Here is a 27,193-nt window from a genome sequence, read left to right as displayed (position 1 = left end):
CAGATAGTTTGCGGATATGTAGTGATGTAGGTATGTTTTAAATAATTCTATAACTGTTAATTGTTTTAATTTTTGGAACACCATGTTGTTGCTTTGAGAATAAATTTTTTTAGGGTGGCACAGAGAAGTAAAAGTTAAGGCTTGAAAACTGAAGTAGTTTTTTCAGGTAATCAGCAATGTATGCATTGTGCTGTAGAAATAGAAGGAATTATTTTTATCCTTTTAAAGCTAGGAATTTGGTGGTAGCTTGAAGAAGGCTAGGACAGTATTTGCTATCTTTAGTGTAGGGTATTAAGTTTAATAGTTCAGGTATTTTGCATGGCATTTTGTAGATAACCTTACAGAATGGTGCATTTATTATGTACTAAAGTGAGCAAAATTAAATTCACTGGATTCTTTATCATTCGCAAAATGGAGGCTGTTGATTTTGATTCATTTAAGGTATAAAATCTTTATTAATTGCAAACAGTGCAATTATTTATACTTCACAGTGCCTTCCCAGACCTTCCACCTTAGGTTCTGCTGCAAAAAAGCAACAGGTAAGCACAACCTAAGGAAGTATATAAATTAATATATTTCAGTACATTAATGTTGTCCCTGTGAGATCTTTGTGGTTGTGTATTGAAAAGCAATCTGCTGCTTCCCCAAATGCATTGTTACTCATGGTTCCATTTAAGTGGAAAATCTTAAGTTTTTAAACAACTGTTTATATTTCTAGGTCAATATGTATTTTTTTCTTTTTCCTTTTTTTTTTTTTTTAGAAAAGATTGTTAGATTGCAGTAATTGAACTTGATCAGAATAAGTAATTTTTGTTATTTTACCCAAATAGATAATTGTTGCAATTAAAGAATCAAAACCTTTAAAATGTGCAGGAATTGCTTTGGTTAGAATTGTCAACAGCCTTCACAAATGTTTTTTTTATGATAGGGCACTATTCCCACTTAATCCGTAAGACCTAAATGTAAAGAATGACTTCTTGTTGTTATCACTGAACTTGATAACTTGTCTTACAGTTATAGTGTGTTAGTGGAGTTTGCTTATTCATACTTGACATGGTAGGAAAAGAGATTTTGGAGTTTGAGATGAGTATGTTTTAACTGAAGAAGCATGAGCACCAGTTAACAGTACAGCAAATAATATTTTATCGCTATAGCAGTCAGTGTATGCTGTTTCTTGATATTTCTAACTGAATTGCTGAATATTTTGATAGTATAAAATGTTAAATGTCTTACCGATGGTCTGGTACAGGTTTTTATTCTGAGCTTTTGTTGTTGGTTTTTTTAGCTTAACATAAAGCAGCATCTGTTTGGTTTTTGTTCATTATTCTGCTTTAAAATGTGCTGCTCCTCTTTCAAAAGTCCTGCTTATCTGTACATCAAAGAAAAATATTCAAAAATACTGCCTTCATTTTCACACACAGTGCTGAAGATGCTGCAAGCACCAAATCATAGCTCATAGAATCAGGTCCTGAGATAGTTACTACCAGTAAAGAGGAATCCTTTGAGTGTATGCCATTGGTGAGCCGATGAGCATGGACCATAGAAGGGCTCCATGTAGAAGGTAAAATTGGCAAAAGCATAACAGATTTGAAATGTATCCCATACATAATGATATAGGGTATAATTTTTGTTTTGATCACTTTTCATTCTTTAAAGTATTCTTTGTTTGACCATTAATGTTCCATAATCTGTTAAAGTTTTTTAAACTGTGATTTAATAATATAAACCATCTATTTTACTTTATTCTTCTAAACAGTCAAGCTAATTTTTGAACTGAATTAATAGTTGTGCTTCAGTTTCTCAAGCCACTTAGTATTTCATCTGTAGCTTAACATGTAAACTTCATTTTTGACGTGAGAAGAGGGTAGGTGTGTACCATTTGGATTTTGATACTGTGGATTTAGTGTGGGGGTGAGTCATTTGTTCACTTCCTTTTTACATGGTACTTTTTCCTTCAACTGTTACTCCTGAAATATCTTGAACAGTCTTTCAGTTGCTAATTTAGCCTGTGGGAGGAGATAGAGAAGAAAAAGCCAGTGTATTGGGATGTTGCTAGTGTTTGGAAGGTGAGACGTTCTTCTGTGTAGCATCTGAGGTGTATTGGCTTCCAGCTTTCTCACTGCAGGGCTTACAGGCATGCTGGTTTGTGCAGAGCATAGTGTTCCTTTTCTGTTTCAACTCTTGTCTCCAAACTCAGAGTTCCTGGGACAGCAGTAGATTATTGGAGTTACCCCAGTAGCCAAAAAGATAACTGAACTTGCTTAGAAATGCAGTGAACTTGTCCAAAAGGTGTCTTGAAATGTTTCCTGCTTACCCCACCCATCACCTCTTAGTGTCCCACAGTGAATGTGAAGAGTAAGAAAAGTTTTAAAAGCAAGCATTATGTTCCAAGTAGGAAAAGAATTTTCATATCACTTTCTGCAGCTTATACTTAATTAGGACATTGAATAAAATACCAGGTGGATTCTCTTTAGTGTGGCTTAATTGTAAGTCATCTGTTTCACTTGTCAGGCAGATAGGATCACGAGTCACTTGCACAGCCTATCTTGAAGTATTTCATTTTTATAGTAGTGATATTTTACTGGATGGTAGAAACTGTTTCTCCCCATTTCTTTCCAGAGTAATTCTTAAGTTTTCCATTGCATGCTAAAAGCTTCTCCATTTTGCTTTTTCTCCAGAAGTGGGGGGAGGAAGGGAGGATTGGGCTTTTCAGAAAGCAAACAGTTGACAGGATTCCGTCTTCCCTAGTAATAGCTTATGAAACTCTTGTGTATGCACAAATATTTCTCTTGCGTGCATGTGAAATGCCTTTTCGTCCTGAGAAAAGTGTTCTCTGCAGAAACTACCCGTGTGTAAACAGAAGATTGGCTTTAAAAGGCAACTGTGATGGGAACAGTGTCTTAGGGAGATGCAGCTTGGACTTGAGGTAAATTGAATGCTTTACAAAAATGTGGTTTTGAGCTTGCATTGACATTGTATGTAATATGGGTACACATTAACTGTATAATGGTTTTTGTATGGTTTTTCTCAATAAATGTAAACTGATGAATAATAATAGCAATGGTTTTGTCTTTTTTATGCTCCTATCCCTGCCTGTGTTATTTTGAAGTAACAGCATCAGAGCAAAATTATTCTATCAACCTGTACTTCTGTGAATGAATATCACCCACAAAAAATGAAGTAAAATGTTCATGTGGTTATTAGAGTAAATACTAATTTAAAACACCATGCAGCTTGTTAGCCTTTTTAATGAGGCCAAAGAGTGACTTGCAGCAGGTAACTGTAGAAAGAAGGCAGATTCAGCCACAGTACTATACATGAGTACTTTAAAATGTGAGCTTTTTTTTGTAAAGTTACTCCTTCCAAAGCTTCATCTCTGTGGTTCAGATGGGTGTTAGCAGTGACATCAGTGTTGATGTCAGGAGGTCTTAGAAAAAAGTAGTACAGTAGCCTTCAGAAAACAGTGTTTATAGACGTGGCAATACACTTACTGCATTAAGATTGAGAAAATAGGCACTTTGTGAAAATATTCTCATAGATGTCACCACCTGTTTTGGAGTCATTTGATCAATGAAAAAATCATGAGTTGTACAAGCAATTGTTGGTACTTAGAAGACTACTATAAACCTAAAGGAGATGGTTTTTATTTGAGATTATCAGCTGCATAGGTTAATCAGAGCAGAACATTTTCAATGCAAGTCCATTTTAAAACAAAAGAAGTTATGCTGCTTCAAGCAATGGTGAGCAGTTACGTCATCTTTTATTCTTTAAAAATAGTACACTTGGGTTTTTGAAAATCATCAGTAAGTATTTCCCTTGCCAGTTCAGTGCCTCTGGGATAAGGTAAAACAGCTTAAGTATTCAGTGCTCATGCAGGATACACCAACAGATTTACACTACTACACAAGTTCCAGATCGTGTATTCAGCTTTATTCTCTTACACAAGAGTTGGTCTTCAAATGCTGGAGCACTATGATAATTCAGCTTTTTCCTTCAGTTGATCTTTCATACATTGATTCCTTTTAGTTTCAGCCTTTGATACTAGTTTTTGCATTGAGTAGGGAAATCTCACAATTTGAAGGGTATATTCTTATCTGATGCAGGAATGACAAATTAATGCACATCCTTGCTTTCTTTAGTTGGCCCCATCAGAGAAAGAGATGATGCAGTAAGAAAGTTGAGGGGAAGAAAGATTCCAGCTAAAGTAGAGCATTAGTAGTCATCAGCTGGAAAACAGAAAGAGGGTTAAGAGAAAGAGGAAGTTAGATTTTCATAACAGGAAAGATAATAAGACTGAGATATAAGCAAATTAAAATGCTAGCTCTTACTTTCAATGGTGAGAATACAGGTGCTAGCAGCTGAGCCTCTATTGTTGACTGCTTTACACATATATTCCCCTTCATCTTCTGGGAAGGTTTCCGGCAAGTAAAGGCAGTAGGTTTCTCCTCTTTCAATATATTGGTAGTCCTCAGAGTCCTGCAACATTTCCCCTTCAAACCACCATGTAACTTCGGGTTTTGGTTCTCCAGTAATTTTAACTGTAAATCTCACTGGTTCACCATCAACAACTGATGTGTTTTTCAGTGACTTCTTGAACCAGGGAGCTCCAGATCGAGCTTGATCCTCATCTTCACAAGTAGAACCATTAATAATGCTTCCCTCTTCTTCTTCTTCCTCTTCCCTTTTCTGTTTTAAAATAAGTTGAATTTAAAGTAGCAATAGCACTATGACTGATAGTGACACGTTTGATTACAAGTTACTGTGTTTCTGAGAAGAGGAAATTCCACATCTGTCCTCAATACATAACAATGCACCCAATCTGGGTATGCCACAGGCAGTAAAATGCATTTTAATGAGGCTGGAATGTTGGTGTAAAATACAGGCATGAATGTCAATTCCATTTTCAGACTATTCACAGGATGTCACATACTCTGACATAGGATGTCAGCAGTGTCTCACTCTTCTGCAAGTGTTCAGGTTGGACGGAGCTTTGTGCAGCCTGACCTCATGGGAGGTGTCCCTGCCTACAGCAGGGGAGTCAGAACTAGATGATTTTAAGGCCCCTTCAACCCAAACCATTCTTTGATTTCATGGAGAGTATGTGCAAACACCAAAAGCAATTTTATATTATTTCAGCAATTCCTAGCCCCTGCTAAAAGAAGCAGAACTTTCCTTTTGTATCTGGTAGTGTTGCCTACAATGGTAATTAGAAGCTAAGTTAAATGACACAACTGGAGAATATTATTCTGCAATTTATACCTTTTGTAATGCTGCGTCGATTTCTTTTTGTTCAAACTGCATGCGTAGTAATTTCTGTTCCTCAATCCTCCTCTGCTCCTCTTCTTCTCTGGCTCTTGCCATTTGCTCAAAACGAGCCTTCATGTTTACTTTGTGAGTAAATGGAGCCTCCGATTTCATGGCTGGTCTCACATCTACGTCATCATCCTTGGGAAATAATAATTAAAAACAGGGCTTAACTATTATTTATTGCCTTAGACATATATACGATAGCAAAACTAGTTTTGTGTTCCCAGAGGTTTTTTTTAACTGAGCAGAGCCACACAGAGACCTGTTTTTTTTCAGACATTTGTTTGAGTGTAGGGTGAGTTTTGTAATAGTTCATCCAAGGATAGGACAAGATTTTTGCAAAAGTAATTTCTAAAATTCTATATAAAAAAAATATTGCTAGAGTTTTATTCATATAGAAGTTGAGCACTTCTTGGCAATTGTAAATCCTCAGTGACTGGATTATTTCACCATGATGTTGGATTGGGTTTAACACTGAAACAGTTGACCTTATGAAAACAATGAGTGTCAATCATTAAATTAAAAGCTGACAAACAGGACAGACTTTGAGCTGATGCTGAAGTGACTCCTGTGGAGAAGAGCCAGAATGAGGCTCAGATCGGGCTTAGTACTGTAAAAGTTTTACATTTCATCACAAAAGCTCACACTGAGTGTGTGGATTACAGACTACTTTGTCACTGATAGCTCCATTTCTTGGGGTTTCCCCTCTGAAAAACTGAAGGTTCTGGTCTGAACTACAGATAAATAGGAACCCTCCTCTGCTCTACCCTGAGGGGTGAGTGTACATCACAGACACTTGATCTTCAAATAGTATTGTCTGGATTGGGTAATTGAGTTTTTTATTCCATTCATGTAGTGGAGAATGAATTAAGAGTTCAGAAGGAGAAGCAGTTCAAGTGATGATTAATAGGTAATTCTCAGGTATGGATGTTTTAAGCCCTCAGACTGGCAGGTTTCAGGTTAAAATGCTGAGTTGTAGGGCTTTGAGCAGAAAAGCAGAACTCTGCTTGACCAAATCACTGATAATAAACTGGTGCTGTTTCTTTAAGGGATGCTGAGGTATGATATCCTTAAGCATCCAAAGGAGGGAACAGGAAAGAAGGGAAACCATAATTTTGGAAACAGCAAAATTTTATCAAAGCAGCAGCATTTTCCACTGCTGGATCATTAGTGTGCTGGTTAAGTAGATCATTAACATACACAGAATGCAACTTACCTCTTGAAATTTTTCAGCTTCCCTTTCTCTGATTTCTTTATCCATGGCTCTTCTCTTTGCCCGCTCTGCTTCAATCTTCTTTTGTATTTCTTCTTGAGACAGTTGTCCTATTTTTTCAAACTTGCTTTTTAAGTTCTTTGCTTGGATAGAACCGCTTCTTTTTAGCTTTATCAATTCTTCATATTCTTTGCTTAACTCAAAAGTTTCAGACTCTTCTTCCAGCTGTTCAGAAATGACAGAATGTGTAAGATGGAAAATGCCCTCATTATTTTTACTACCTATTCTCCCTCCAGATGGTGTAATTCAATTCATTACAGTTCTGTTAGTTATTTGAAATTTCCCCTGTATTTTCTTTTACTTTGCTATCTCGTGATGAATGCATTTGTATCATATCTCAACTAGATACAGATTTTAAAATACCTTGAATATGCCATTTGTTCAAGGGTTGCTGTCAATAAACTGCCCTTCTTGGATTCAGAAAACCAGACACAGACCAATACAAAAAACTTACTTGGAGTCCAAAATTCACTTCTACTTGCTTGCAATATGATATGAAGTAATCCTCTAAAATACAGCTATTTTGTTAAAAATAAAATACTGCCTTTTTTATCTTTTCCTAATTCAATGAAAAAGTAAATGACATTTCAAGATGTGGCTGGAAAAGAAAGGGCAGTTGTGGATCCTGCAGTCAAACCACATGGGAAGCTGTAATTACCGATCTTATTCTCCCTCCTTTTATGACCTCTGACTGATTGTAAAGATGTACATGCATTTTAGCTGGATGTCCCTGTCTCTCCCTGCTTCCCCAGGATTAGTTGACATCACAAGCTAGAGCCTTTACTACTTGCTCGAGCTTTGCAACAAAAATAATAAAACTATAAATTAATGTTGTTCTCTAACATTCAAAAGGGAATAATAAAAGAATTGCCACCCACAGCCACACTGAAATGTAAAGTTCATCAGTGTGATGTTTTAAACATTTGGGATGTAAAGCAGATTTTGTGTGTGATTTTTAAAATCAACTGTGCCAGTCTTCAAACTCTTGAAACACCAATTAGAAAAAAATTGAGCCCACTGTATTTTTCTCATTAAGTAGCACAGTATTTAAGGAAAAGCAAGAATATTGCCCTTTTTTACTTCTGTTTCTGTATTGTCTTTTGGGAACTAGATATTTCTGTTCTCCCAAGATCATAAATATTATCTAATCATTTTAGTAATAGTCCAGAATTTTCAAAAATTACTGCAAAACCAAATTACAAATTCATAACTCTACTTACTTCTAAGGTGGGAGTGGATAAACACATTTTCCTGATAGATTAGTGACAAAAAGTGTCATTATATAAAATATTTTACAAATAAGGTTTTCTATTTTTCTTTCCTTTCACGTAATATTGAATGTATTAACTTAAAACTTCTTTCAAAGGAATTTTTCTTTCCAGTCCTAAACTTTTAGTAACGAAGTGATACATTTTATTTTTATTCAGAGCATGCTTAACATATAGTTTGATGTACAAACCTCTCCCATTTCTTGTCTCAGCTGCTGAAATTCTTGCCTTTCCATTTCCAACTTTTGCCTACGCTCTTCTTCTGTGCGCCTCTTTTCCTCCTCCATTTTTTGTTTCAGCAACTCCTCAAAATTAATTTCCAGTTTACCAGGTATGAGAGATTCTTGAGAAAAGGTTTTAAACATTTCTGGTGATTCATCATCCAGCACCTGCTGGAAATTCAGAGCATTAATTATATCTGTGATGAAATCGCAGCATTGTTCAGACACTTGTGGTACATAAAGATAAGTGACTACAGTCACATCTGCCCCAGCACAGACAGGCGCACTGTGCCAGTGTGGCCATTCCTCTAATGGTGTGGGAGGGAGTGCTTTGGGGGTTGGTATTTAACTTTAGTTACAACACTAAACTTTTATAATGAAGATTAGGTGGTTTTTTAAAATGCAGTATTTTCCCTCTGTAGGGGAGGATGCCCTCTAAATGCACCTTTAGGACCTAAAGCAATTCATTCTTGTTTACTTCAGACAAAGTGTTTGTGTTTAAATGTCATTGCTCTTAATACTTAAGTACATTTATCTGTAAGCTTTCTCTTAAGCAATCTGAATTATATTTGTGTTTTAAAGCATATTAGTATTCCCAGTAAGGATAAAGGAACAGAACATTCAGAAGAAGCTCTTCTTTTTGCACAAATTGTTTAGGTTAAGCTATGTGGCTAGTTTATTGATTTATACACCCACTAGCAAGGGTTTCCTCCTTTCCCTGTCCCTGAATGGCTCAGAGCAGGGTTAGGCCTGGTTGGCACTGGGAGCAGCTGGCCTATCTTTTAGACTAATCTGTAAGATAGTAGGGCCTAGGAAAGGCAGTTTTCATTATGTCCAAAGCAGCAAGTGCAAGAACTAATATTTTATTAGACTGAATTTGTTGAAGTACTAAAATATGAATCTGAACACTACAAAAGCAGCCAGTAGTGACAGTGAGTTATACAGGAATTTTAATGTAAGTTTATGAATAAGAATATACGTGCATGTAACTATATACACTTACTAACAGAGATTTTCTCAACAGGAATGTTCTGTAGGTAAAGGTGAGGTGAGGTCAGGCACTGGTCAGGTACTGAACTGGGGGGTGATGTGGCTTTTGGCACTGTTTGATCAGCACAGATTTGAAAAGCCTTGTGGCAAACATGGGAGAGCTCAATGTGCCCTAAGTTGTAGGCATTTCCAACAGCAGTAATGATAGCAATAATTAAAGGAGCAATATTTCCATTTGAGAAAGTGCTCAGACTATAAAAGGACAGAGAATAGACATTTCTGCAAGAGCCCTCTGGCACTACTTATATTTATTGCTGCTTACTGCCACTGTAACCCACACCTTTCTCTGCTGTTGGTGTTGTCTTGGTTCATACCACCCTCTTGACCTACTTTGCCCATATCCTCTTTATTTGCCACAGCTCTCTTTCAGTATTTTTTAACCCAGTCCCACTCAAATTCTGCTATTCACTACAGATTTTACTCAGATTTTCCTTCTAAGCTTACAGTTGGACTTCAGCACCACCATTCCTTCCATTCTTCATTTGTTTTGTGTTATATGAGCATAATTGTTGAAATGGTGTTATAGAGAATTGAAGTCAAAAACCAAAGCTGTGAACTCCTCCCTACAGTGAAAACGATGCCCCATAGTTTTTAGAGGCTACTCATAATTTAGCAAAGCAACATGAAAGTCTCTTGCTGGTGGTGCATTAGTTCATAAGCTCACTTATCACTTCAAGAAGATATCAAACCTAAGTGACCATGAGAAACATTAATTCAGAATTTGACCTCAAGAATTCAAAAGCTGTGCATGCACTAGCAGCAGTCTCTGTATTTCTAACTAAGTTATGAAAAGACAGCCACTTTCTCCCTGGTTAAAAACCACAAAGATTTAGCTGAGCTGTGTGATGCAAAAAACCTCTGTGGTTAGTTCAGTAAATATTTTAGCCATATTTTGTGAAATTAGGCCATACTTCTTTTTTTTCTGCAAAGTGGAAATGGTTGGTAGTGAGAAACATTCCTGTAACAATCATGGATATTTGCAGCATAATCAAAAGGAAGAGGTGGTTTTTTTGTTTTGTTTTGGGGTTTTTTTGTGCTCAGACGGGTTTTTTTCAGTCTCTACCAGAAAAAGATTGATGGGGGTGAAAGACAGCTGCTTCAGTGTAGAAGTGATCACACTGATGCTGGGGAGCATGGAAATAACACAAGGAAATGTGAAATAGGGAGATCCAAAAGGAGGTGGCATTTGTATTTTCCAGCCACAATACTACCATTTCTACCACTTCCAAAGCTAAATTAAAATGAATGAACATTAATAAGTTCCTGGAATAACAATTTAATGTTCATTTTTACTGCCTTTGAAAGGGAGGACTATTATATTTTTAAACATTTTAGGACAATCTTCATTGCTGCTACATTTTGTAGCAGTGGGAAATAAGGAAAACAGAGGATTATATTCTGTTAATAGTAGAAAATGTAGTATTCATATTCAGGATGCTACTTAACAGAGAACTTTCAAGTGCATAAATGCTAAAAATATACTTCAATGTTTTTTTTAGTTACAGACCACTTCCACTGTCTGCAAGTAGAGCAGTCACAGCCTATGTGCTGCATATGATGGATTACACCCTGTTTATCAGTGAGGTTTTCCTTGCCTGGACACTTGAGTTTAGGTTCTTGCTACACTGAGGCCAAAAAAAGAGTTTCTCAATAAAGCAGGAAAAAAACAGAAGCAGCACATACTTTCTGTGCTTCCTTTAGTTCTTTCCTGCCTTTTCATAAAAAGTCTCCAGTAGCATTCTTTTGTCGGATTGAGGGTATTTTTAAGTGGCTTTAGGTTTTGTTTTCTGTCTTTGGAGATACAGACAGACACTATTTTTCAGTACAGTATCAAATATAAATTCACATTGTAGCTTCTCTAGGTAGTCTTTCAGCACAAGTCTTGGCTCAGTTTCCAGGCAGAGGGAGCCCTGCTGGCAGTATCAGTACTCATACAAAGTTTTCATTTCTCTCCCAAGTATTGCTTTGAGTGATTAAGAAAATGTTACTGGGCACACAGTTGGCCTTTCCCAATTCAGCCACAGAGGATGTAGGAAGATGCTACCAGATGCCTGGGTTATTCCACAGTTCTACACTGGCAGGTCCTGCCCTCCCTTTTGAAACAAACACTACTTCATTCCAGTTTATATTTTTGTAATTTAATGCTGTATTTCCTGATTTCCACCAATAAGTAACTGGCTTGTACCCAAAAGCCTGCTGAATCTTGAAATGGTTGGACTAAGTATGAATACCACAGGTAAAAGCTCTGTGGCCACTTTTTTTTTTTTTAATATAAATAGCAGTTGCCAACCTCTGAAATCAGGCATCTTTCTCTGCTTTCAGGTAGTGTATGTCAGTCCTAAGCCGCTGAAAATTTCTCTCCAGTTTAATCCTAACTCAAATTTTAGAAGTCCTTGCATATGACAGAAATCTGTGTTTGTCAAGGGAAGATAGTATTACAAAGTGTTCTAATGGTAAACACCACAAGTTATTTTTTGTTTTTCCCTGAACAAGCATTCAAAACATCAAGTAGCAGAGCTCAACCTTTTAATTTTTTCTCCCTGAAGAGCCACAAGATGACTGGAAGATACATACTTGCAGTGAGCATTTTTTTACTATGTCCTTAATTAGTAGTGCTTTAGTAGCAAGAGTGGACACCCTGTAGAGGTAGGGGAATAAACCTGGAGCTGTAAAAGAAATTGCTCTTCCCCAAAAAAACCCAAAACAATTAACCCTCCTTGTGGAAACAGTTTGTTTCCCAAGTATGTTGCATCTGGTGTAATAATACCCACTGGATATGATACCTGATTTGGACTAAATTATCTGAAATCCTCTCTAGGCTGGCTGTGAGGAGGGATTGTTCTCTGATGACTTTTGGTAAATGAACCTGAATAGTTTACCCTATTACCTTATAATAAATAGTAAGGTGAACTAATTAATGAAGGAATTGAAGCATGTATTCCTAACTTTATTTAAAAGTTTTTCCCAGAGTTTCTTTCCAGATTGGGATTTAGGTAAAAATTAAATTCTGTGCTAAACCAAAATACCATACCATGTTCTTCCTTGCTTCAGCAAATGCTCTTTTCTCCTCTTCTATGCGTCGTCGTGCATCCTCTTCCGCTTTCCTCTTTTCCTCTTCTCTCCTCTGTCTTTCTATCTCCTCAAAACTGAGTCTGAGTTTACCAGGGCGGAATTCTTTAACAGCATTTTCAGATTCTTCATCACCACCTTCATTTATCTTAAGAGAATAGGGAGAGGAAAACGTAGAAAGCACTTACCCAAACAAGAAAAAATATTCTTTATTGCAAATAAATACTCCATTCCTTTCTGATCTTTTGTAAGTAGTGTTTTCTCTTTGGGGGAAAAAAATGCATCAAGACTTAGGTTCCTGTGAGAATCATTTTAATCTTTGTTCTAGCCAGGGGAGTGAGAAAAGAAATTTTCAGTATCCTACACATAGCTTTTATAATTTTTAAAACTGCGTTGAGTGTGTAATTCAAAGAACAGTGTGTTACCAGGAAGAGGCTGAACAGTTAAGTACACACTTTATGGTCTCATTGTTGGATCATTTACTGTAAATCACTTTCTATTCTCTTTATTTACATCATTTTTGTAGATGTTTATATCATCAAGTCTTTTTGTTCGTATAGAAATTGCTTTCATCAGTGCACCACTTAAAGAAATGCTGTACAGTCTTATAGCAAAACTGAATCAGTTAGCATTTTGCTATTATCCCAGACTGAGATTTTTGTTTCTTTTATTTTTAGACATTTAATCATCACTGAAGAAAAGGAATTGAGATACTCTGATCTCCTCGCTATAGCTTCTCTCCAGTGAACTCTTACATGCTAAGAGAAGCCTGTGGTTTGCAAGCTGCAATCAAGAACCCCTCTCAGAGGACATCCCAGAGTACTTTATCTGTTCATGGAGGAAGTGACTGGGAGCTGTCAGAGTACTGATAATCCAGATCTCTATACTGTAAGCAGCCCTGGGACTGGTATGTGGGATAGCCCATTAAGGGAATTAGAGAAATCTTTGAAATTTGTAAGGGAAAAAAAATTGAAGAATTTAAAGAAATTAACTGCTGAATTCTTAAGAAAAACGTTTACTTCAAATTTTGACAACCACTGGTCAGCAGCTTCATGTTGAAAAATTTCTTTTGATGTGGAGAATTTGTAAATTATTTCATATTACTTGATAAATAAATGCATAAGCATAAGGAAGGGAGATGTGAACTAATCTTCAGTTAGAACACCTAAGTGACTTCATGGAGTTCACTCTCCTTCAGTTTCTTCACTCTTCTCCTTCACTAGAATCCCTTGCCCCAAACAAAAAACAAAAAAGTGCATTATTGACATAATGGCAAGGTTTATTGGTGTGAAACAACAGCAGTTTATTGGAGGTGGAGATGAAAAAGTAAACTACAGTTTGGGTATCTGCCTAAACCTAGAACTCTCTCAATATGGGCCAGTTGGGAATTTGTGTGTTTCAGCTTTCTAGGAGTTCTGTGTTGTTGGTTTTGTTTAAGTTTGTTTCTGTAGAATATAAATGTCCTGAATGTTTTGGAAATATAATTGAAATAGTGATCTAGAGCTATTTTTCCAAAATTGTTCATGCATAATTATACTCTGTTAAAGCTAGCAAATTCCTATAAATAATATTTTCCAAGTTTTTATGGAAGATTAAAATCTCATTTCTTGTTCATCTTGTTTGTATGTGAATTTTGTATGCGAATTAAGAAAGTCATAGTGATCATGACTACACAGGGGAAATGGAGTATGGAAAAATAAGCTAAGTTAAACTATTTGGTTAACTTAGGTTAATAGTAAGTGTATGATTCCTTCAGTACAATCAAAGAACAAACTATAGTGAGCTCTGTTTATAGCTGATCTAGCTCTGACTTATGATAAAGAACACGTATGGAGGCAGTTTTCCATGTAATACAAAACAGGATCTGTGGGCTGCATTTCTGACAATTTGGGGGACTCCCTCTAGTAATTTATAGTTTGTTGTTGTTTATGTTAGTACATAAAAAAGAGCTGATCTGTCTTTTTTTTTTTTTGCCTTTCTTCATAAGAGGAGAGTTGTAATTGATGTATATTTCTATCACATTTACAAATAAATATGGGGTTAAGAAACAGCATTCTGTTACTAGGGAATGTTTACATCAAAAACCAATTACTGAACCATCTGCAGCACTACTTCAGAGAAAACAGACAGCCACTCATCTTCTTGAAGGCTTACAGCTTAAGATACTACAAAGTGTAGATAAGAAATCTACTAAGTTGCTGGCAAAATCAAAACACTGTTATTTTTTGGTTTACTAAAAGAATGTCTAAAGCATTGTGCCAGTGTGGTTACTGACTTGGAGCAAAAGTCAGAAATGTCTTTCAAAAACTCATTTCCAGACTCTTAACAGCTTGAAATAGAGATAAGGAATAAGAAAAGAGAAGAATCACATACAGGAAAGAATGTGCAAATTGTGTACCAGCATGAACAAAACGTGCTTACCATTCTCTGCCTGGCTTCTTCAAAGGCACGTTTTTCCTCTTCCAAACGCTGCCTTGCTTCTTCCTCTGCTTGCCGCCTTTGGTTCTCCTGTCTTTGTCTTTCCAGTTCTTCAAATGTGACTTTCAGCTTACCAGGAGACAGAGGATCTTGAGTTTCACCGTTTTCATTTTCACCCTGTGTAAGAAAAATGAAACAGTTGTATCTTAAGCCAATAAATATCTATTATATAGGTATTTCTGGATGACTGGTTTACCTGGACTAATGAAAGGCACTTGGGTTCCTTAAGGAGTTGGTTTTGTTCCCCATCTTTTAGGTTCATTTCTTCATCCTGTGTCTCTCTCTGTTCTGCTCTCTCCTTTCCTGCGTTCTCAGAGTTTATTTTCATCTTCCCAGATGTTCTAGTGCTTTTTACAGGCACTACTGTAACTAGCAGTGAATCATCCCCTTCCTGTCCAAAAAGATATTTATTACATTTTCATGAAACTTGACTTCTAGGTAGCGTTATTTCTTAATGAACCTGCTGTTGTAACGTGTGTGCACCAGAGCTTCCAAAATATTTACTTGTATTGAATATTACGCACAAGAATAAAGTCTCTAGTTTTCTTCTAATATCTGAAGAGTATCAAGAACAGAATTATATTTTAAACATAACAGCCAGCAAACTTCTTAATTTCTTTATAGATTTTCATTAACTGTTTGCCATAAAAACTCAAGGTTTGGGAAAGAACAATTTTGAATACACAACAGTTGCAACCACACCCTACTTCCAGTTGTATATTTATTATGTAAATGATAATAAACTGCAGCTGGAATAAGTCAACAGCTCAACATAGAAATATGTAATTTGTAATTTCTAATATGTAATTTGTCAGGTACAGTAATTGTTTCTTGAAGATTGTTGCTGCTTCAACTCTCTATTTACAACTTATTTTCCAAAATATAATTTACCCATATTTTTCCCTCCTGCCAAATAAGTTAAAACTGATGAATTTGCAGGTTTAGCTTCTTTCCAAAACTGTAGTAGGAGTGTGATTTTCTTGTGTTAGTGAAAGACAATAGGACCTTTGGGCCCAGTTTTTGAAATGAAACATTTATTTGCAAGATAAATCAAAACCCGTATGGTATATTAGTAAAAAAAATAACAAAGTTAATTGAGTGAGGTGTTCAAACATCTGTATATTGTCAGAATCCCCCTTTAATTTCAAGTTTAAGGCAAAGAGCTTTTAAGATAATTCTTTGCAAAGCCAGAGGACTTAAAAGAATCCCTAATATACATATATATATATATCATATATATATATATATATATATATATATATAAGGAAAAGAATTCCTAATATATATAAAATAATTCTGGTGGCTTTGAATATTTACATTTTAGATGTTCTTAACTAACCACAAAGTATTTATAGTGCAGGCTCTGTTTCAGACTTCAATATATTGACTTCAAGTATAGAGATCGTTCCATATACGTTAAAAATTTGTTAACTCCTTAATTGAACTTTAATTAGGCATTTCTGTGCTGTTTTCTAAGTATTCCCAACCCAAATTACAATAATAAAACAAAGTGAATAAAAATGTAGGTGAACATTTCTTTAAAAAAATCTGATTACCTCAGCTGCTGATTCAGTTCCCGTATTGTTAAAGTCATCAATCTATTAAATAAGAATTTCATATGATTACATTAATTTGGCTCTTTGCCTTAGAGTTGCAAACATAGAACTGGAAATTCTTTTTGTATCAGTGATATGTATGTAGCATGTAAATTCACAGAGGTGGTAAGGACTGAGGCTCTGCTGGAATACTTCAGATAGGTCAGCTTGTCAAGGAAGAGGCAACAAGACATAAAACATCCCACACAAAGTCTGCTAAAGCATTCTCAACACTGCTGAACCAAGAACATACTTGCGATGTCCATTCTTCATTTAAACATTCCAGAATTGTGTAAAAAAAAAAAGTAAAAAAAAACTAAAGCTAAGTCACTGATCATTTCTGATTCAAGTGACATTGTCTTCCCCGCAGCTCCTGAAAAAAGGCTAATGCTGTGCTTGCTTCCTATGCTGTGCCTATGCTATGGCCTAAAACTCACACACTTTTTAAAATTCTACATGTAAGTACTTCTGCCTTGCAGGGTAGATTAAATATATGCTAGATACAATGCCAATTAAACGTACAATTTTAACCATGCTAGAAGTTCTAGTAGAAAAGACTATCCAAAAACTGACTTCTCCTATAGCACTGCTTTTCATTTCTTACAACAAATTCAAACCTAAATGAAGTACTACTATCATTTGGTTAAATAGAAATTTGCATATGTTTTTAGTCTATCATTTAAATGCTTACTCTCACTGCAGTATTTGCAGCACTGAAGAAAACTGACAAAAGGAATTAAGTTTGATATCCTACAAAAGACAGAATTTGCTTTATTGGCATCAATAAAAGTTGGAGTCCATTCATATGTTATATATATATATGCAATGATGATTCACAAAATGGCAAAGGAATAAAACATGACCTGGATCTTCATGATTTATTATTTTTACTGCATTAGTGTTGTCTCATTTTTACCTGCCACTGGCGTTTTCTTACTACTTCTTGCTTGCCTTAGTTCATGTATCACTGAGCTCTATTCACTAACTTACAAGGAAAGGTTTTCTAAAGTAAGAGTTTATAAAATACAAGAAACATCTTCAAATTAGTTTAGTAAACTTATATGCATATGACATCAAAATTTGTGCCCGGTTTCATCTGCAACTCAACTTTGGAGCTTACAAGAAAATTATTACTGTAAAGAAATGAAGACTGAACGTTATATCTCACTTCCACCCCACTGAGCATCTCCCATGTAAATCTCTACTATGAGAAATCTTAAGATCAAATCTTTCTGATCAATACAAAACATTTTTAGTGTTGGTTACAATTACATCCTGACTGTTGTGATCAGATAAACATACCTCCTGTGCCTTTTTTGCCAATTCTCTTTGAATTTTTCTTTTCTCAATCATATCTTGTTCAATTCTGCGCTTTCTTTCTTCTTCCGTTCTTTTTCTTTCTTCTTCTTGCCTTTGCTTCTCCATTTCTGCAAACTTGCCTTTAACAGTTCCTGTGGACATGAAATGCACAGCTCAGCAGTTCCATCTAACACTTACCCAGGGAATTCTGTGGCCTTTAAAGTCAGGCCTCTCTTACCTATGAGCTTTGGAACATAACCCTTTTCTGTTTTAGATAGTTTGGTGTCATCATCTTCATCAGATCCAAGCAGTTCTTTCATCTAGTTGATGAAACACAGAAAGTAAAATGTCTTTATAACTTAAATGAAATCCCAGTATTATTGTCTTCAAATAATGTGAATAGATTTTCAGATATAATATAATAACACAAAATATTAGCAAAGAAAATAACCTCCTGCTTTCTCCTGTTCCATTCTCTCTCTCTAACATATTGTTCTTTTCTTCTTTGCTTTTCATCTCTAGATCTCCTTTGATTTCTTTCTTCCCTTGCTTTCTGCATAGCTTCAAATTTATCCTTTACATCACCCTTGTGAAGCTTGGGCACATAGGACTTTTGGACGGGTTTAGATGAAGAAAGCAGAATCTTGGTGAAGATATAGAAGAAATGAAGATAAGAAAAAGAAAGGTGAAACAGATGGACAGAATATTTCTGAAAGATTGGATTAGAAAGAATGTAAGAACATAAAACAAGTGCAATTGAGATTATGAACGTCATGCCATGAGCCATCATCAGTTAAGCATCATTATATTTGTTCATAAATAGTCATAAATACTAAAATATCCAAAACAACATTCAGCATTCTACTACACTATTAAATTAGATACAGATTTTTATTGTTGCTTTCAATCTTAAGCAGTCACCAATGAGACTCTCTGCCCCTAATATTTAAAAGAGATAAAAAGACATAGATACATAATACAATACATATGAGAGTTTTTCTGCAACACTTCAATGGCCATCTATAGTTTTAAAATAAGCAGTAGTATTTCTTAATTTAAAACTTGCAATATGCTTACTTTTTCAATATCTAGAAAAAGCCAGGAGCCCAGAGATTTTATGTTACGAAGTGTAAAGATCACTGGACCATCAGGGTTCTGATGCTGATACAGCAAATGGACACTCCTTTGCCAGTGATTACTCTGTGGGTGCCCAAATACCAAAGGTTCCCACTTTCAGAACTACTGTGAAGTTTTGTCTTTTTACAGTGATGATAACAGGAATGTTCTCAATAAAGTAATACTGAGAAAACTAGCTAAAAACATGCTTTGTTTCATATTTTCCCAGCTACCCCAGAAGTTTTTGTTCCTGCTACTCAGTAAGTCTATGTAGAAGAGGAAATACTTGAAGTAGCCTAGTATATTTACATTTTAGCATCAGATGTAAATGTTGCCCAGAATTTCGCCACCAACATTTAAACTTTTTCCACATTTCATCCTCCTTCATGTTTTTCTAATAAGAACATAATAAACAGATTCTATCAAATCTTAAGCTACTTAACAAAACTCCTTTCATTGTCTAAAAATAATGGCAATACCAGCAGACTTCCAGTAAAATTGTCTTTTACAATTTTTTGTAGTTATTACTTTTGCAAGCATCAGTTGTAAATTATTACATTGCCTTGATTACTTTAAAATTGGTACATACCTCAGTTTTCTGTGCAATGTCATTCATGGTTACTGTATTGTGCTCTGCACCTGGTATGTTTAAGATGTCTTTCAGTTTCTACCTAAAAGAAACAGTTGTAGTTACATTCCTTTCTTTTCCTTTTAAATGATGCTTTAACCATCTTCCTGTAAATAAGTTTGCATAGGCTGAAATTGATGTATCACAATTTCACTTGGTCCGCTGGGGCTTTTGCAGACATGAATAGGTTCTAAGTATGCCACGGTAATTAAAAGAACAAGCTTATGATTCACTATTCATGCTCATAACTCCTCTATATAGTCCTAGATATTGGGTTCTTATTTCCATTTTAAAAAAACAAACAACTCGGAGCCAAGCTCTGGCTGCCCATGCTGCTCGTTGCCAAGCTGCTGCTCCCGGCGCTCGTCCCGCAGCTCTGGATCCCGCCCGGCCCGAGCCGTGAGCGGGGCTGCGGCTGCGGGAGGAGGGATGGGCTGGGGCAGCCCCTGCTGCCATCTCCGGCCCTTCACCCAGCACACGGGCGCAAAGTAACGCTGTCCCTTCTGTTCTCCAGGGAAAAGTAGTGGCAAAAACTATAAAATGGGATGGGTAAGCCACGTACAGATAAAGCATTTGTATAATTTAGCTGTGTTCTGGAAATTACAAAGCATTTTTCAGAAGAAAATTGTTAGAAATTTTAAAGTACACTGTATACTAGGGAGCTAAGAGAAAGGCACTTTCTCTTCTTTTTCTCTTCTTTTCAGCTTCAGGTCTCTCAGAGCTCATGGGAGGAAGGAAATCATGATGTGGCTCCAGTGCTACTGCTGTCTGTATTGTATTGATCCTCTGAGTCCCAGGAAAGCCTAAACTGAGTGTGCCAAACATGGTGCAAATAAGGGGCTCGAAGATTTTAAGCAAAAATTCTGGAAAAGCAGCTTGGTGTTGGAAGAGACTTCTAACTTACGCTTTAGTGGAGCTGAAGTCAGAGATTTTCATGATACAGAAAGTTAAGCTCTTATTTTTCAAATTCTCTAAGTGTTAATTGCAAACAGATTATAAACACAGAAATATTTATGTGCTTTTGAAAATAATATTAAGAGTTGTTTCCATGTAACCTCTTCAAAAATACACCAACATCACCAGTGCTCGCTGGCACTGCTGTAGCTACACAAAAGGAATGGGATTCTTAGAGATCTTGGGATGTTTTTCCCAATGAATGCAGTCACAACATATGAAGCAAAAGCATTTAACTTTCAACACTTGCCTTGATTTACAAGTTCTAAACTCTTCAAATTTGGCTTCAATAGAGATGTTCTGCAGAGCACTTTAGTGTTCCCTTTCAACCAGTTAGTAGGGAAAGTTACACCACCCCTAGCCCACTCCTTCATTTGTAGACTGATAGGAATCCGAGGCATTTCAGTTTCTCACTCATGAGCACATGAACATATAATCACTCAGTGGCAGTTCCTATTGAGATTGTTTCAGGTCAGCAGTAGCATGTTATCGAGTGTGTGGAGTCTAGAAAGGCAGATAACTGCATCAGCATTCTGCAGCCTCAGGGTCTCCATAGGCTTTGCCATCCATTTGTACACTGTGCAGGAGTTTCACAGCTATGTAAGCCTTAGCTGACTTCTATGCATGTAAGTAAAATCCCCACTGTGATCAGTGTAACTTTACTTCAGATCTTTTAACTCCCTTATTTCTCTTAGGCAGGTCTTAGAGAAAGTTCTCTGTTCTCTTCTTTTGCTACTCTGGTCATTTAATGGCTCCTTCCCCACTTGGGGCTGGAAACCTTTAGCCTTTAGCTTAACATCCAGCAGCTGACTCAAAGGTTTACTGCAGGAACCCATCAGACAACAAAGGAATGTCATGAATTGGTGCAATCCTGCATTGAAGTGACCTGGGACACAGAGACCTTTTACCCTTGACATGGGGCTGGAGCAGAGAACACTCAAAGATAATCTGTCACAAGAAATTCCATCTCACCTCAACACCTCAAAGTAAGGTTATCAGTAATCTTGACCACAGCAATGTACCCCATGGATAGGGCTTCATCTTAAAGTCATCCCAAAAATTACTATTCCAAAGTCTCGTTTATTATGTGCAATTAATTGTAAGAAGATGTTCCTGAGTCAAGACTTTGTCTTGAACCTTTCTGATAGCTCCAATTACCTGAACCTCTTGACAGTGGGATAACAAATCTGAAATTTTCCTTAGAAGTGTTGGAAGAAATCTTCTTTGCAAATTCCTGCTGTCCGAACTTCCAAAATAGTGCCAGTCCAACAGGTTGTGGGCCTTCAAGACGGCAGATATGTTTCTGCCATTTGGAATACTGCCATATCTGCTATTACTTTAGGCTACTTTCCAGTTCATTGGCATCACTAACTCTAATATGTTTGAAGGTTAGCCAACTGGCTCTATGGCATTTTGCCTCTGCAAGTCATCCTACCTCCACCTCTGATGCTAAAAGATATTGATATAAAGCACCAGCACACTGCTAAACATGATAGCACCCATGTGTGCACTTCTATCCCTCTCCATGGCCATTAAACCTTGAGCAGGATGAGCAGCTGGACCCTGCCTCAGGCACCCCTCAGGGCAGATGCGTCATTTCCAATAAAGACAATCAAAATACTGAAGAAAAAAAGAAGCACTCTTGAGTTTTGGGTTGGGTCTGTGAGGCAGTGACCACGGCTTCAGGAACAACCACTGCAGACAGAAGCTCCTTTGCGTCTGCCTCAGCAACAGGAGAGGCTCACAGTCAATGAGTTGGTGCTGAGAAAACCCAAGTGGCTGCATCAGGAGCTCCTGACACCTACAAATCGTGGAAGAACAGTGCCTTCCTCATCTGCCAATAGCTTTGCAGAAGTATGCAGTAATAGATTTTCCAACCCAAGAAACCTTGACCTACTAATTCCCTTTTGAGATGAACTAGTTATATTAAATCGTGCATTTACATGTATGTATTCTTGTTTTGTATTTTCCCAGAGTTCATCTAATAAAAGCAATTCTTATTTTTTGAGGCAACACAAGCCTGCCTGTTTAGTTGCTTACTTCAGAAACTGTTTCTCCTATTACAAAGCCGTCCAGTCTTAATATTCAGTCTCATCTTTTCTCGTCTTTCCCAAGATCGACATACCTCAGCAGAAGCTGTAAGAGCTCCTCATTGAAGCTTCCCACTCAAAAAAAATCCCAGATGATAATTTTGAACATAACCATGATCAAAAAACAAGTTCAGCTTGTTACCCTTTGCTGTCCCAGTCTCATCACTCCAACATTCACCTGAAAATAGTGCAATTTTTTTTCTCTCCACATTTTACCTTTCCTACAATTAAGTGACATATCTTTGATAAAGTTAGTCTGGTGTTAGGAGCTTTATACTGAAAGTACCAGACTGCACGGTCCCTTTGAAAGGTCCACTCCTCAAGAAAAATTTAACCTGCACCCAGTGATCAATGGTCCTAACTCTGGAATTGGAAAAAAGAGAAAATGCCACTTAACTTGACTTGGCTGTAATGCAGAGAGGGATCTCTAAGTTCAAGTGAAAATTTAATACAAAAGCAATAACACATAGGAAATCAGGCAACAGATTAGAAATGTTCTGTAAAAAATAAATTACTGCTTTCAAACATCTTACTCATTTACTGTAAATGGACAAGCAAACAGCTCAGCTATGCCTTGACCTGTTATGCTCATAGCACTTTTTCAACTTTTCATACAGCCTCCCTAAAATCTTACTTTGGGCAAAAAAAGTCAAAAAAGAAAACCATTAAGGGGACACAGAAAGTTTGATGGCTCACAAGTCCCAAAATCTATCTCCTTAAATTTAATTAATTTCCATTTCTGAAAGCAGGTCATAGTCCTCAATTGATAAAAAAAAAAAGTTGTACAGCTTTAACCAGATTAAAAAATAAAAACCCTTCCCATAAATAATAAAATTTGCTTTCTTTTTAAAAAAATCTTGTTTTTCAGGGGCTTGATAAGCATCTTCACAGACACAAAAAATAACATCATTTCCTGAACCAAACAGCACTCTTTACAATAGGAGTATGAAGTCAGGACTTAAAAAAAAGGTCCAGTTCCTCTGTGATTTCTCCTTTCAAAGGGCCCCCTGCTCTCCTCCTGGGTACTGTGAGTTATAAATAAGCCCTTCATGGCACGGTCTGAGTTACGTTTACCATCTGTCTCCTCTTTGTGATCTACTTGCAGGGAAGTCTCCATTATATAAGAAAACCAAACTGTGATTGTTGGAAACTCACTGCTTGGAGCCAAAGCACCAAGCAGAGGCAAACACAGCCCACAGCACTGGAATATTTAATAAAATATTGAACAGAACTGGAAATGGCCATCATTTATGTCCTGCCTGTAACTGCTCTGGAATGACACTACCAGTTGTTGTACCAAATTACAGATACTGAAGTAGATACTAAAATTATCGTGCACAGGGGAACATCCTGAGCTGGCATCAACCATCAGCTCCACTGAAGCCAGTCAGTTATGACAATTAATACCAGCTGTCTAAACTTCTCATTTTGTATAATACAAAATGCAAAACTACTTCCACTCACTTGTATTTCCTTCATTAAGCTTTCATAATTAAAGACCAGAATGCTTACCAACAAGTGACCCAGATAATTTTACAATCTTTCCTCAGTCTTTGAATTTATCACACTTCAACATTTATTGACTCTTATTTTGTTGTAGAATACTCCTTGCAGATAGGGTGTTATTTATAAAAACATGCATATTATAAAGGATGCCTATGTTTTATACAGCTGTAAACACTCCTAAAGCAGCAGTGCCATTCAGCCCAACTGTTAAAAAATGTGATCACCCTTCTCTGTACAAAAGGTCTGTTGATTCCTTACTCTCTTCTGCTATTATGGGGTACACAGGCTCCAGAGCAAACACAGTGGGGGTTCAGAGACTGCTCTAGTAGTGGGGAAGTCCTGCTAGGATCTTCTGCCCCATGACTTCATGTTCCATGGTATCTGCTGATCCTAATGGAAGTGGCAGTAAAATGTGAACTGAGGTCCCCAAGAGATAAACCAGGATATTTTGCCCCACACCACAGTTCCTCCATTCCCCACTGTGTCCAGCAGTTGAAGATGAACCATGTGCTCTGTTGACTTCAATGACAGGACTTCAGAGATCAAGGAAACACAAACGCTGGCCACGAGGTGCTATTGCAATTTGTATCTTCTCTGCTGACAGGACACAGCCTTTCTTTTCTGCCTCTTGTCAGAAATGCTCTTGGCCAGCTCAGACTGAAGCAGGACTGGTCACCCACAGTGGCCATGGCCTGAGCCCTGCCTCTGCCCCAAAGGAGAGGTCTCCAGGGCTTCCTAGAGACGCACTGCTGCTTCCCCTTGAGCAGCCCTACCCCACTGCTGGTGCTGATGCCTGTAAAAAACTGCATCGTGTGTACCACCTTCACCTGAGCAGGCACAGCTGCCTCCACTGCACAGCAAGGGTGGCTTCCATTGCCTCCTGCACCGCTCTCCCAATGCCATGAGCTTCCCCACCGCCTCCCCTCAGCCAGCTTGACCATGGCACTGGTTCTCCTTAAAGGAGTTTCAAAGCTGGATAACCACATCAATGCTTGCCTGGCTTCTTTCACTGAGAAAACTACTCATCTAATACATTCCAAATGCAGTCAAAGTATTCCTTACTAATGTCTTACCATCTACCCAGCTCTTGTATTTCACCAGACTGTGCTTTCTACATAGACCAGTCATATTCTCATATTTCTGCATGCTCCTTAAATGATACGGTTGGCCCTCCCATAGGACTAACTATAATTCATAATTTTGCTTAACTGGACCATTTTCTAGGAGATCTAATGTCTCTTAAGACCTGAGATCTAAGATTAAGAGTACAGTGTTTTCTACTGTGCAACTATTTGCTGATTAATTCTTGAAATTCTAACATGCTTCATTAAACATGCTTTTTTCGATATTTGTCGGCTTAAAAGAAGTCCTTATTTACCTAAAACAAACGTGATAATAACCAATTTGCAAGCTGTCACAGAAGACATATATTTCTTCCAAGCCACTGTTTTACAGCTATCACTTCAGAGTGAAGCAGAACCAATGGACGCATCCAGTACGCCCTCGCTGCTGAAGACCACACCAACAAAACTGAACTCTGCGCGTAGAGACACGCGGCTTCTGAAAATCGGGGATTTCGGGGATTTTCAGCTAACTTTTATGAACCGCACATCACTCACCGCGGGTCCCTCACGGCAGGGCGGGACGGCCCTCCCGGGCTCCGCGTCCCCCGGGCCGCCTCACGGGGCCGGGCGGGCAGAGCCCCGCGCACGGCGGCGCCTTCGGTTAAACCGCTGCGGCCGCGCCCGCCGGCCCCGCGCCCTCAGGGCCCCGCTCCCTCACGGCTGCGGCCGCACCGCCCCCGGCGCTGCCCGGCCCGGGCCCTCCCGGCCGCGGTGCGAAGGAGCGGCTGTCCCGCAGCCCTGCGGGCTGTGCTCGGACCGGCGGCCGGCGGAGTGGAGCCGCTCTCGGCGGCGAGAGGAGACAGCGCTCCCGCCGCGGCTCCGGCCGAGGGGCGCCGCGGCCAGCCCCAGCCCCAGCCCTAGCCCCAGCCCCGCCGCACGCCGGGGCAGCGGGGCCGGCTGAGTGGCCGCGGGGAAGGGAGGGGGGCGGTGGGGCCGGGCCGCGCTGTGCCCCGCGGCGGCGGAGCCGCTCTTACCTGTGCGCTGCCCGCGCTGCGGCTCGGGGCGCTCCGGCGGCGGGCGGGCTGCGCTGCCGAGCGCCTCTTGGCTGCGGCCGCCGCTCCGCCGCTGCAACTTTCCTATAAAGTCGCGACGCGCGCCCGGCGCCCGCATTCCAGACGAGCCCCGCGCCGCGGCAGCTGGCCCGGCCCGGCCCGGCTCGGCTCGTCCCCGGCCGTGCGGCTCGGCGCGCCGTGCCCGGCCCCTCGCTGGCCGCGCGGGGGCGCAGCCAGCCTGCCCCCCCCGCAGGCAGCAGCCCGGCCAACAGGCTAATTCTGGGCTGGAAGCAGCACCGAGCTATAAATAACCGGGGCGGCGAGGCTCAGCTGCGCGTCCCTGGCCGTGCCGGCCCTGCCGCAGGGCAGCGGGCGAGCGCCGGAGGGGGCTCCGCGGGCCGGGCCGCCGGGACGCACCGAGACCCGCCGCCCTCTTTCGCCCTGCCCGAGCTGGTCCCGAGCACCGCGGCTTCTCCCGGCTCGGCCCGGAGCTCCCCGGCCCGGTACCGGCGGGGCTGCGGCGGCTCGGCAGCCCCGGGTCAGCCCCACTCACCGCAGCCCCGGCCCCGCACGCAGGGAGCGCTTCGCTGCTCCGGCTCTGCCGGCCCGCGGGGTTTTATACCTTCGGCGGTCCAGAGCCGGGTCGGTTAATGGCACATGGAGAGCGATCAACTAATAATAGTAATGTGACAGTTCGCTGATGGAGCGGGGAGGAATCTCCCTAGTGCCAGACTGCGAGAGGCAGAGCGCGGTGGCTCAAAGCAGCGCCTGTCGCTGGGAACTTTACAAAGCAGCGGCAGAAACGTGATTTTATTACATCTGAACACATTCCTTTTCCTGCTTGAAGATGACTTTTTTTCTACATGTTCAGCTGCAAGGTTTCCAGTGCAGAACTTTCCTCTTCCTATCTCCTTTGTATTGTGTCTGCCGGACTGGAGCCCACCTTCCACAAGGGTTATCAGCATTAGGACAATAACCACATGACCTCAGGCTGTGCAGATCTGAACCACGGCCATCACAGCTCAGACACGAAAGGCGTTTGCCTTTTGAAGGACAGAGCAGGCACTTTCCCCCAGTGCCACCCTCGTACTCAAGCACAGGAGCGGCGTCGGGACTCCCGACTGCCAGGGACCCACCCGCTGTCAGCAGATGAACACATAAACATGCAACACACAAAACAAATCTGGGCAGATCAAAGCACGGACACATGGCCCTTCCACAGG

The 27,193-nt window shown here is 39.2% G+C and overlaps 2 protein-coding genes across 21 annotated transcripts in view; one reads left to right on the top strand and one right to left on the bottom strand.

Annotated features, from left to right (window-relative positions):
• Positions 1 to 14,386, top strand: part of FUBP1 (far upstream element binding protein 1) — a 34,469-nt gene extending 20,083 nt beyond the window's left edge. For 2 of the 6 annotated variants that reach the window (XM_030953735.1, XM_030953737.1), the window contains one exon: positions 12,866 to 14,380. In XM_030953735.1, the coding sequence (XP_030809595.1) occupies positions 12,866 to 12,883 (18 nt within the window). In that variant the 3' untranslated portion in view covers positions 12,884 to 14,380. Of the gene's footprint in view, positions 1 to 12,865 lie in introns of all 6 variants that reach the window. The other 4 variants (XM_030953733.1, XM_030953731.1, XM_030953738.1 and 1 more) reach the window with 4 other exon arrangements.
• On the bottom strand, positions 849 to 26,778 carry NEXN (nexilin F-actin binding protein). 15 transcript variants are annotated; one of them, XM_030953717.1, is made up of 14 exons: positions 26,593 to 26,778; positions 19,266 to 19,347; positions 18,012 to 18,203; positions 17,799 to 17,880; positions 17,564 to 17,712; positions 16,223 to 16,264; positions 14,863 to 15,057; positions 14,610 to 14,783; positions 12,151 to 12,336; positions 8,040 to 8,240; positions 6,524 to 6,745; positions 5,260 to 5,445; positions 4,329 to 4,686; positions 850 to 4,226 (listed from the first exon to the last, which is right to left on the bottom strand). In XM_030953717.1, the coding sequence occupies exons 2-14, from the start codon at positions 19,290 to 19,292 to the stop codon at positions 4,213 to 4,215; spliced, it is 2,028 nt and encodes a 675-aa protein (XP_030809577.1). In that variant the 5' UTR covers positions 19,293 to 19,347; positions 26,593 to 26,778; the 3' UTR covers positions 850 to 4,212. The 15 variants fall into 15 exon arrangements, with proteins under 15 accessions (XP_030809588.1, XP_030809587.1, XP_030809590.1 ...); XM_030953721.1 differs by having other exon boundaries at positions 19,266 to 19,343; positions 26,593 to 26,611; XM_030953716.1 differs by lacking the exon at positions 26,593 to 26,778 and adding an exon at positions 26,524 to 26,573.
• Between the last annotated feature and the right edge of the window lie 415 nt (positions 26,779 to 27,193).

This window comes from Camarhynchus parvulus, chromosome 8 (genome assembly GCF_901933205.1).
Source record: "Camarhynchus parvulus chromosome 8, STF_HiC, whole genome shotgun sequence".
NCBI classification, from domain to species: Eukaryota; Metazoa; Chordata; class Aves; order Passeriformes; family Thraupidae; genus Camarhynchus; species Camarhynchus parvulus.
Note: the sequence above shows the minus strand (reverse complement) of the source record. Positions and strands in the feature narration are given on the sequence as shown.

Bases quoted from the DNA above. Each gene is read 5' to 3' on its own strand.
- NEXN (XM_030953717.1), bottom strand. From the start codon at position 19,292: ATGAATGACATTGCACAGAAAACTGAG. The intron at 17,713-17,798 runs GTAAGAGAGGCC...TCATGTCCACAG, and splicing joins TTATGTTCCAAAGCTCATAG to GAACTGTTAAAGGCAAGTTT. The intron at 8,241-12,150 runs GTATGGTATTTT...CTGAATTTCCAG, and splicing joins CTGAAGCAAGGAAGAACATG to CAGGTGCTGGATGATGAATC.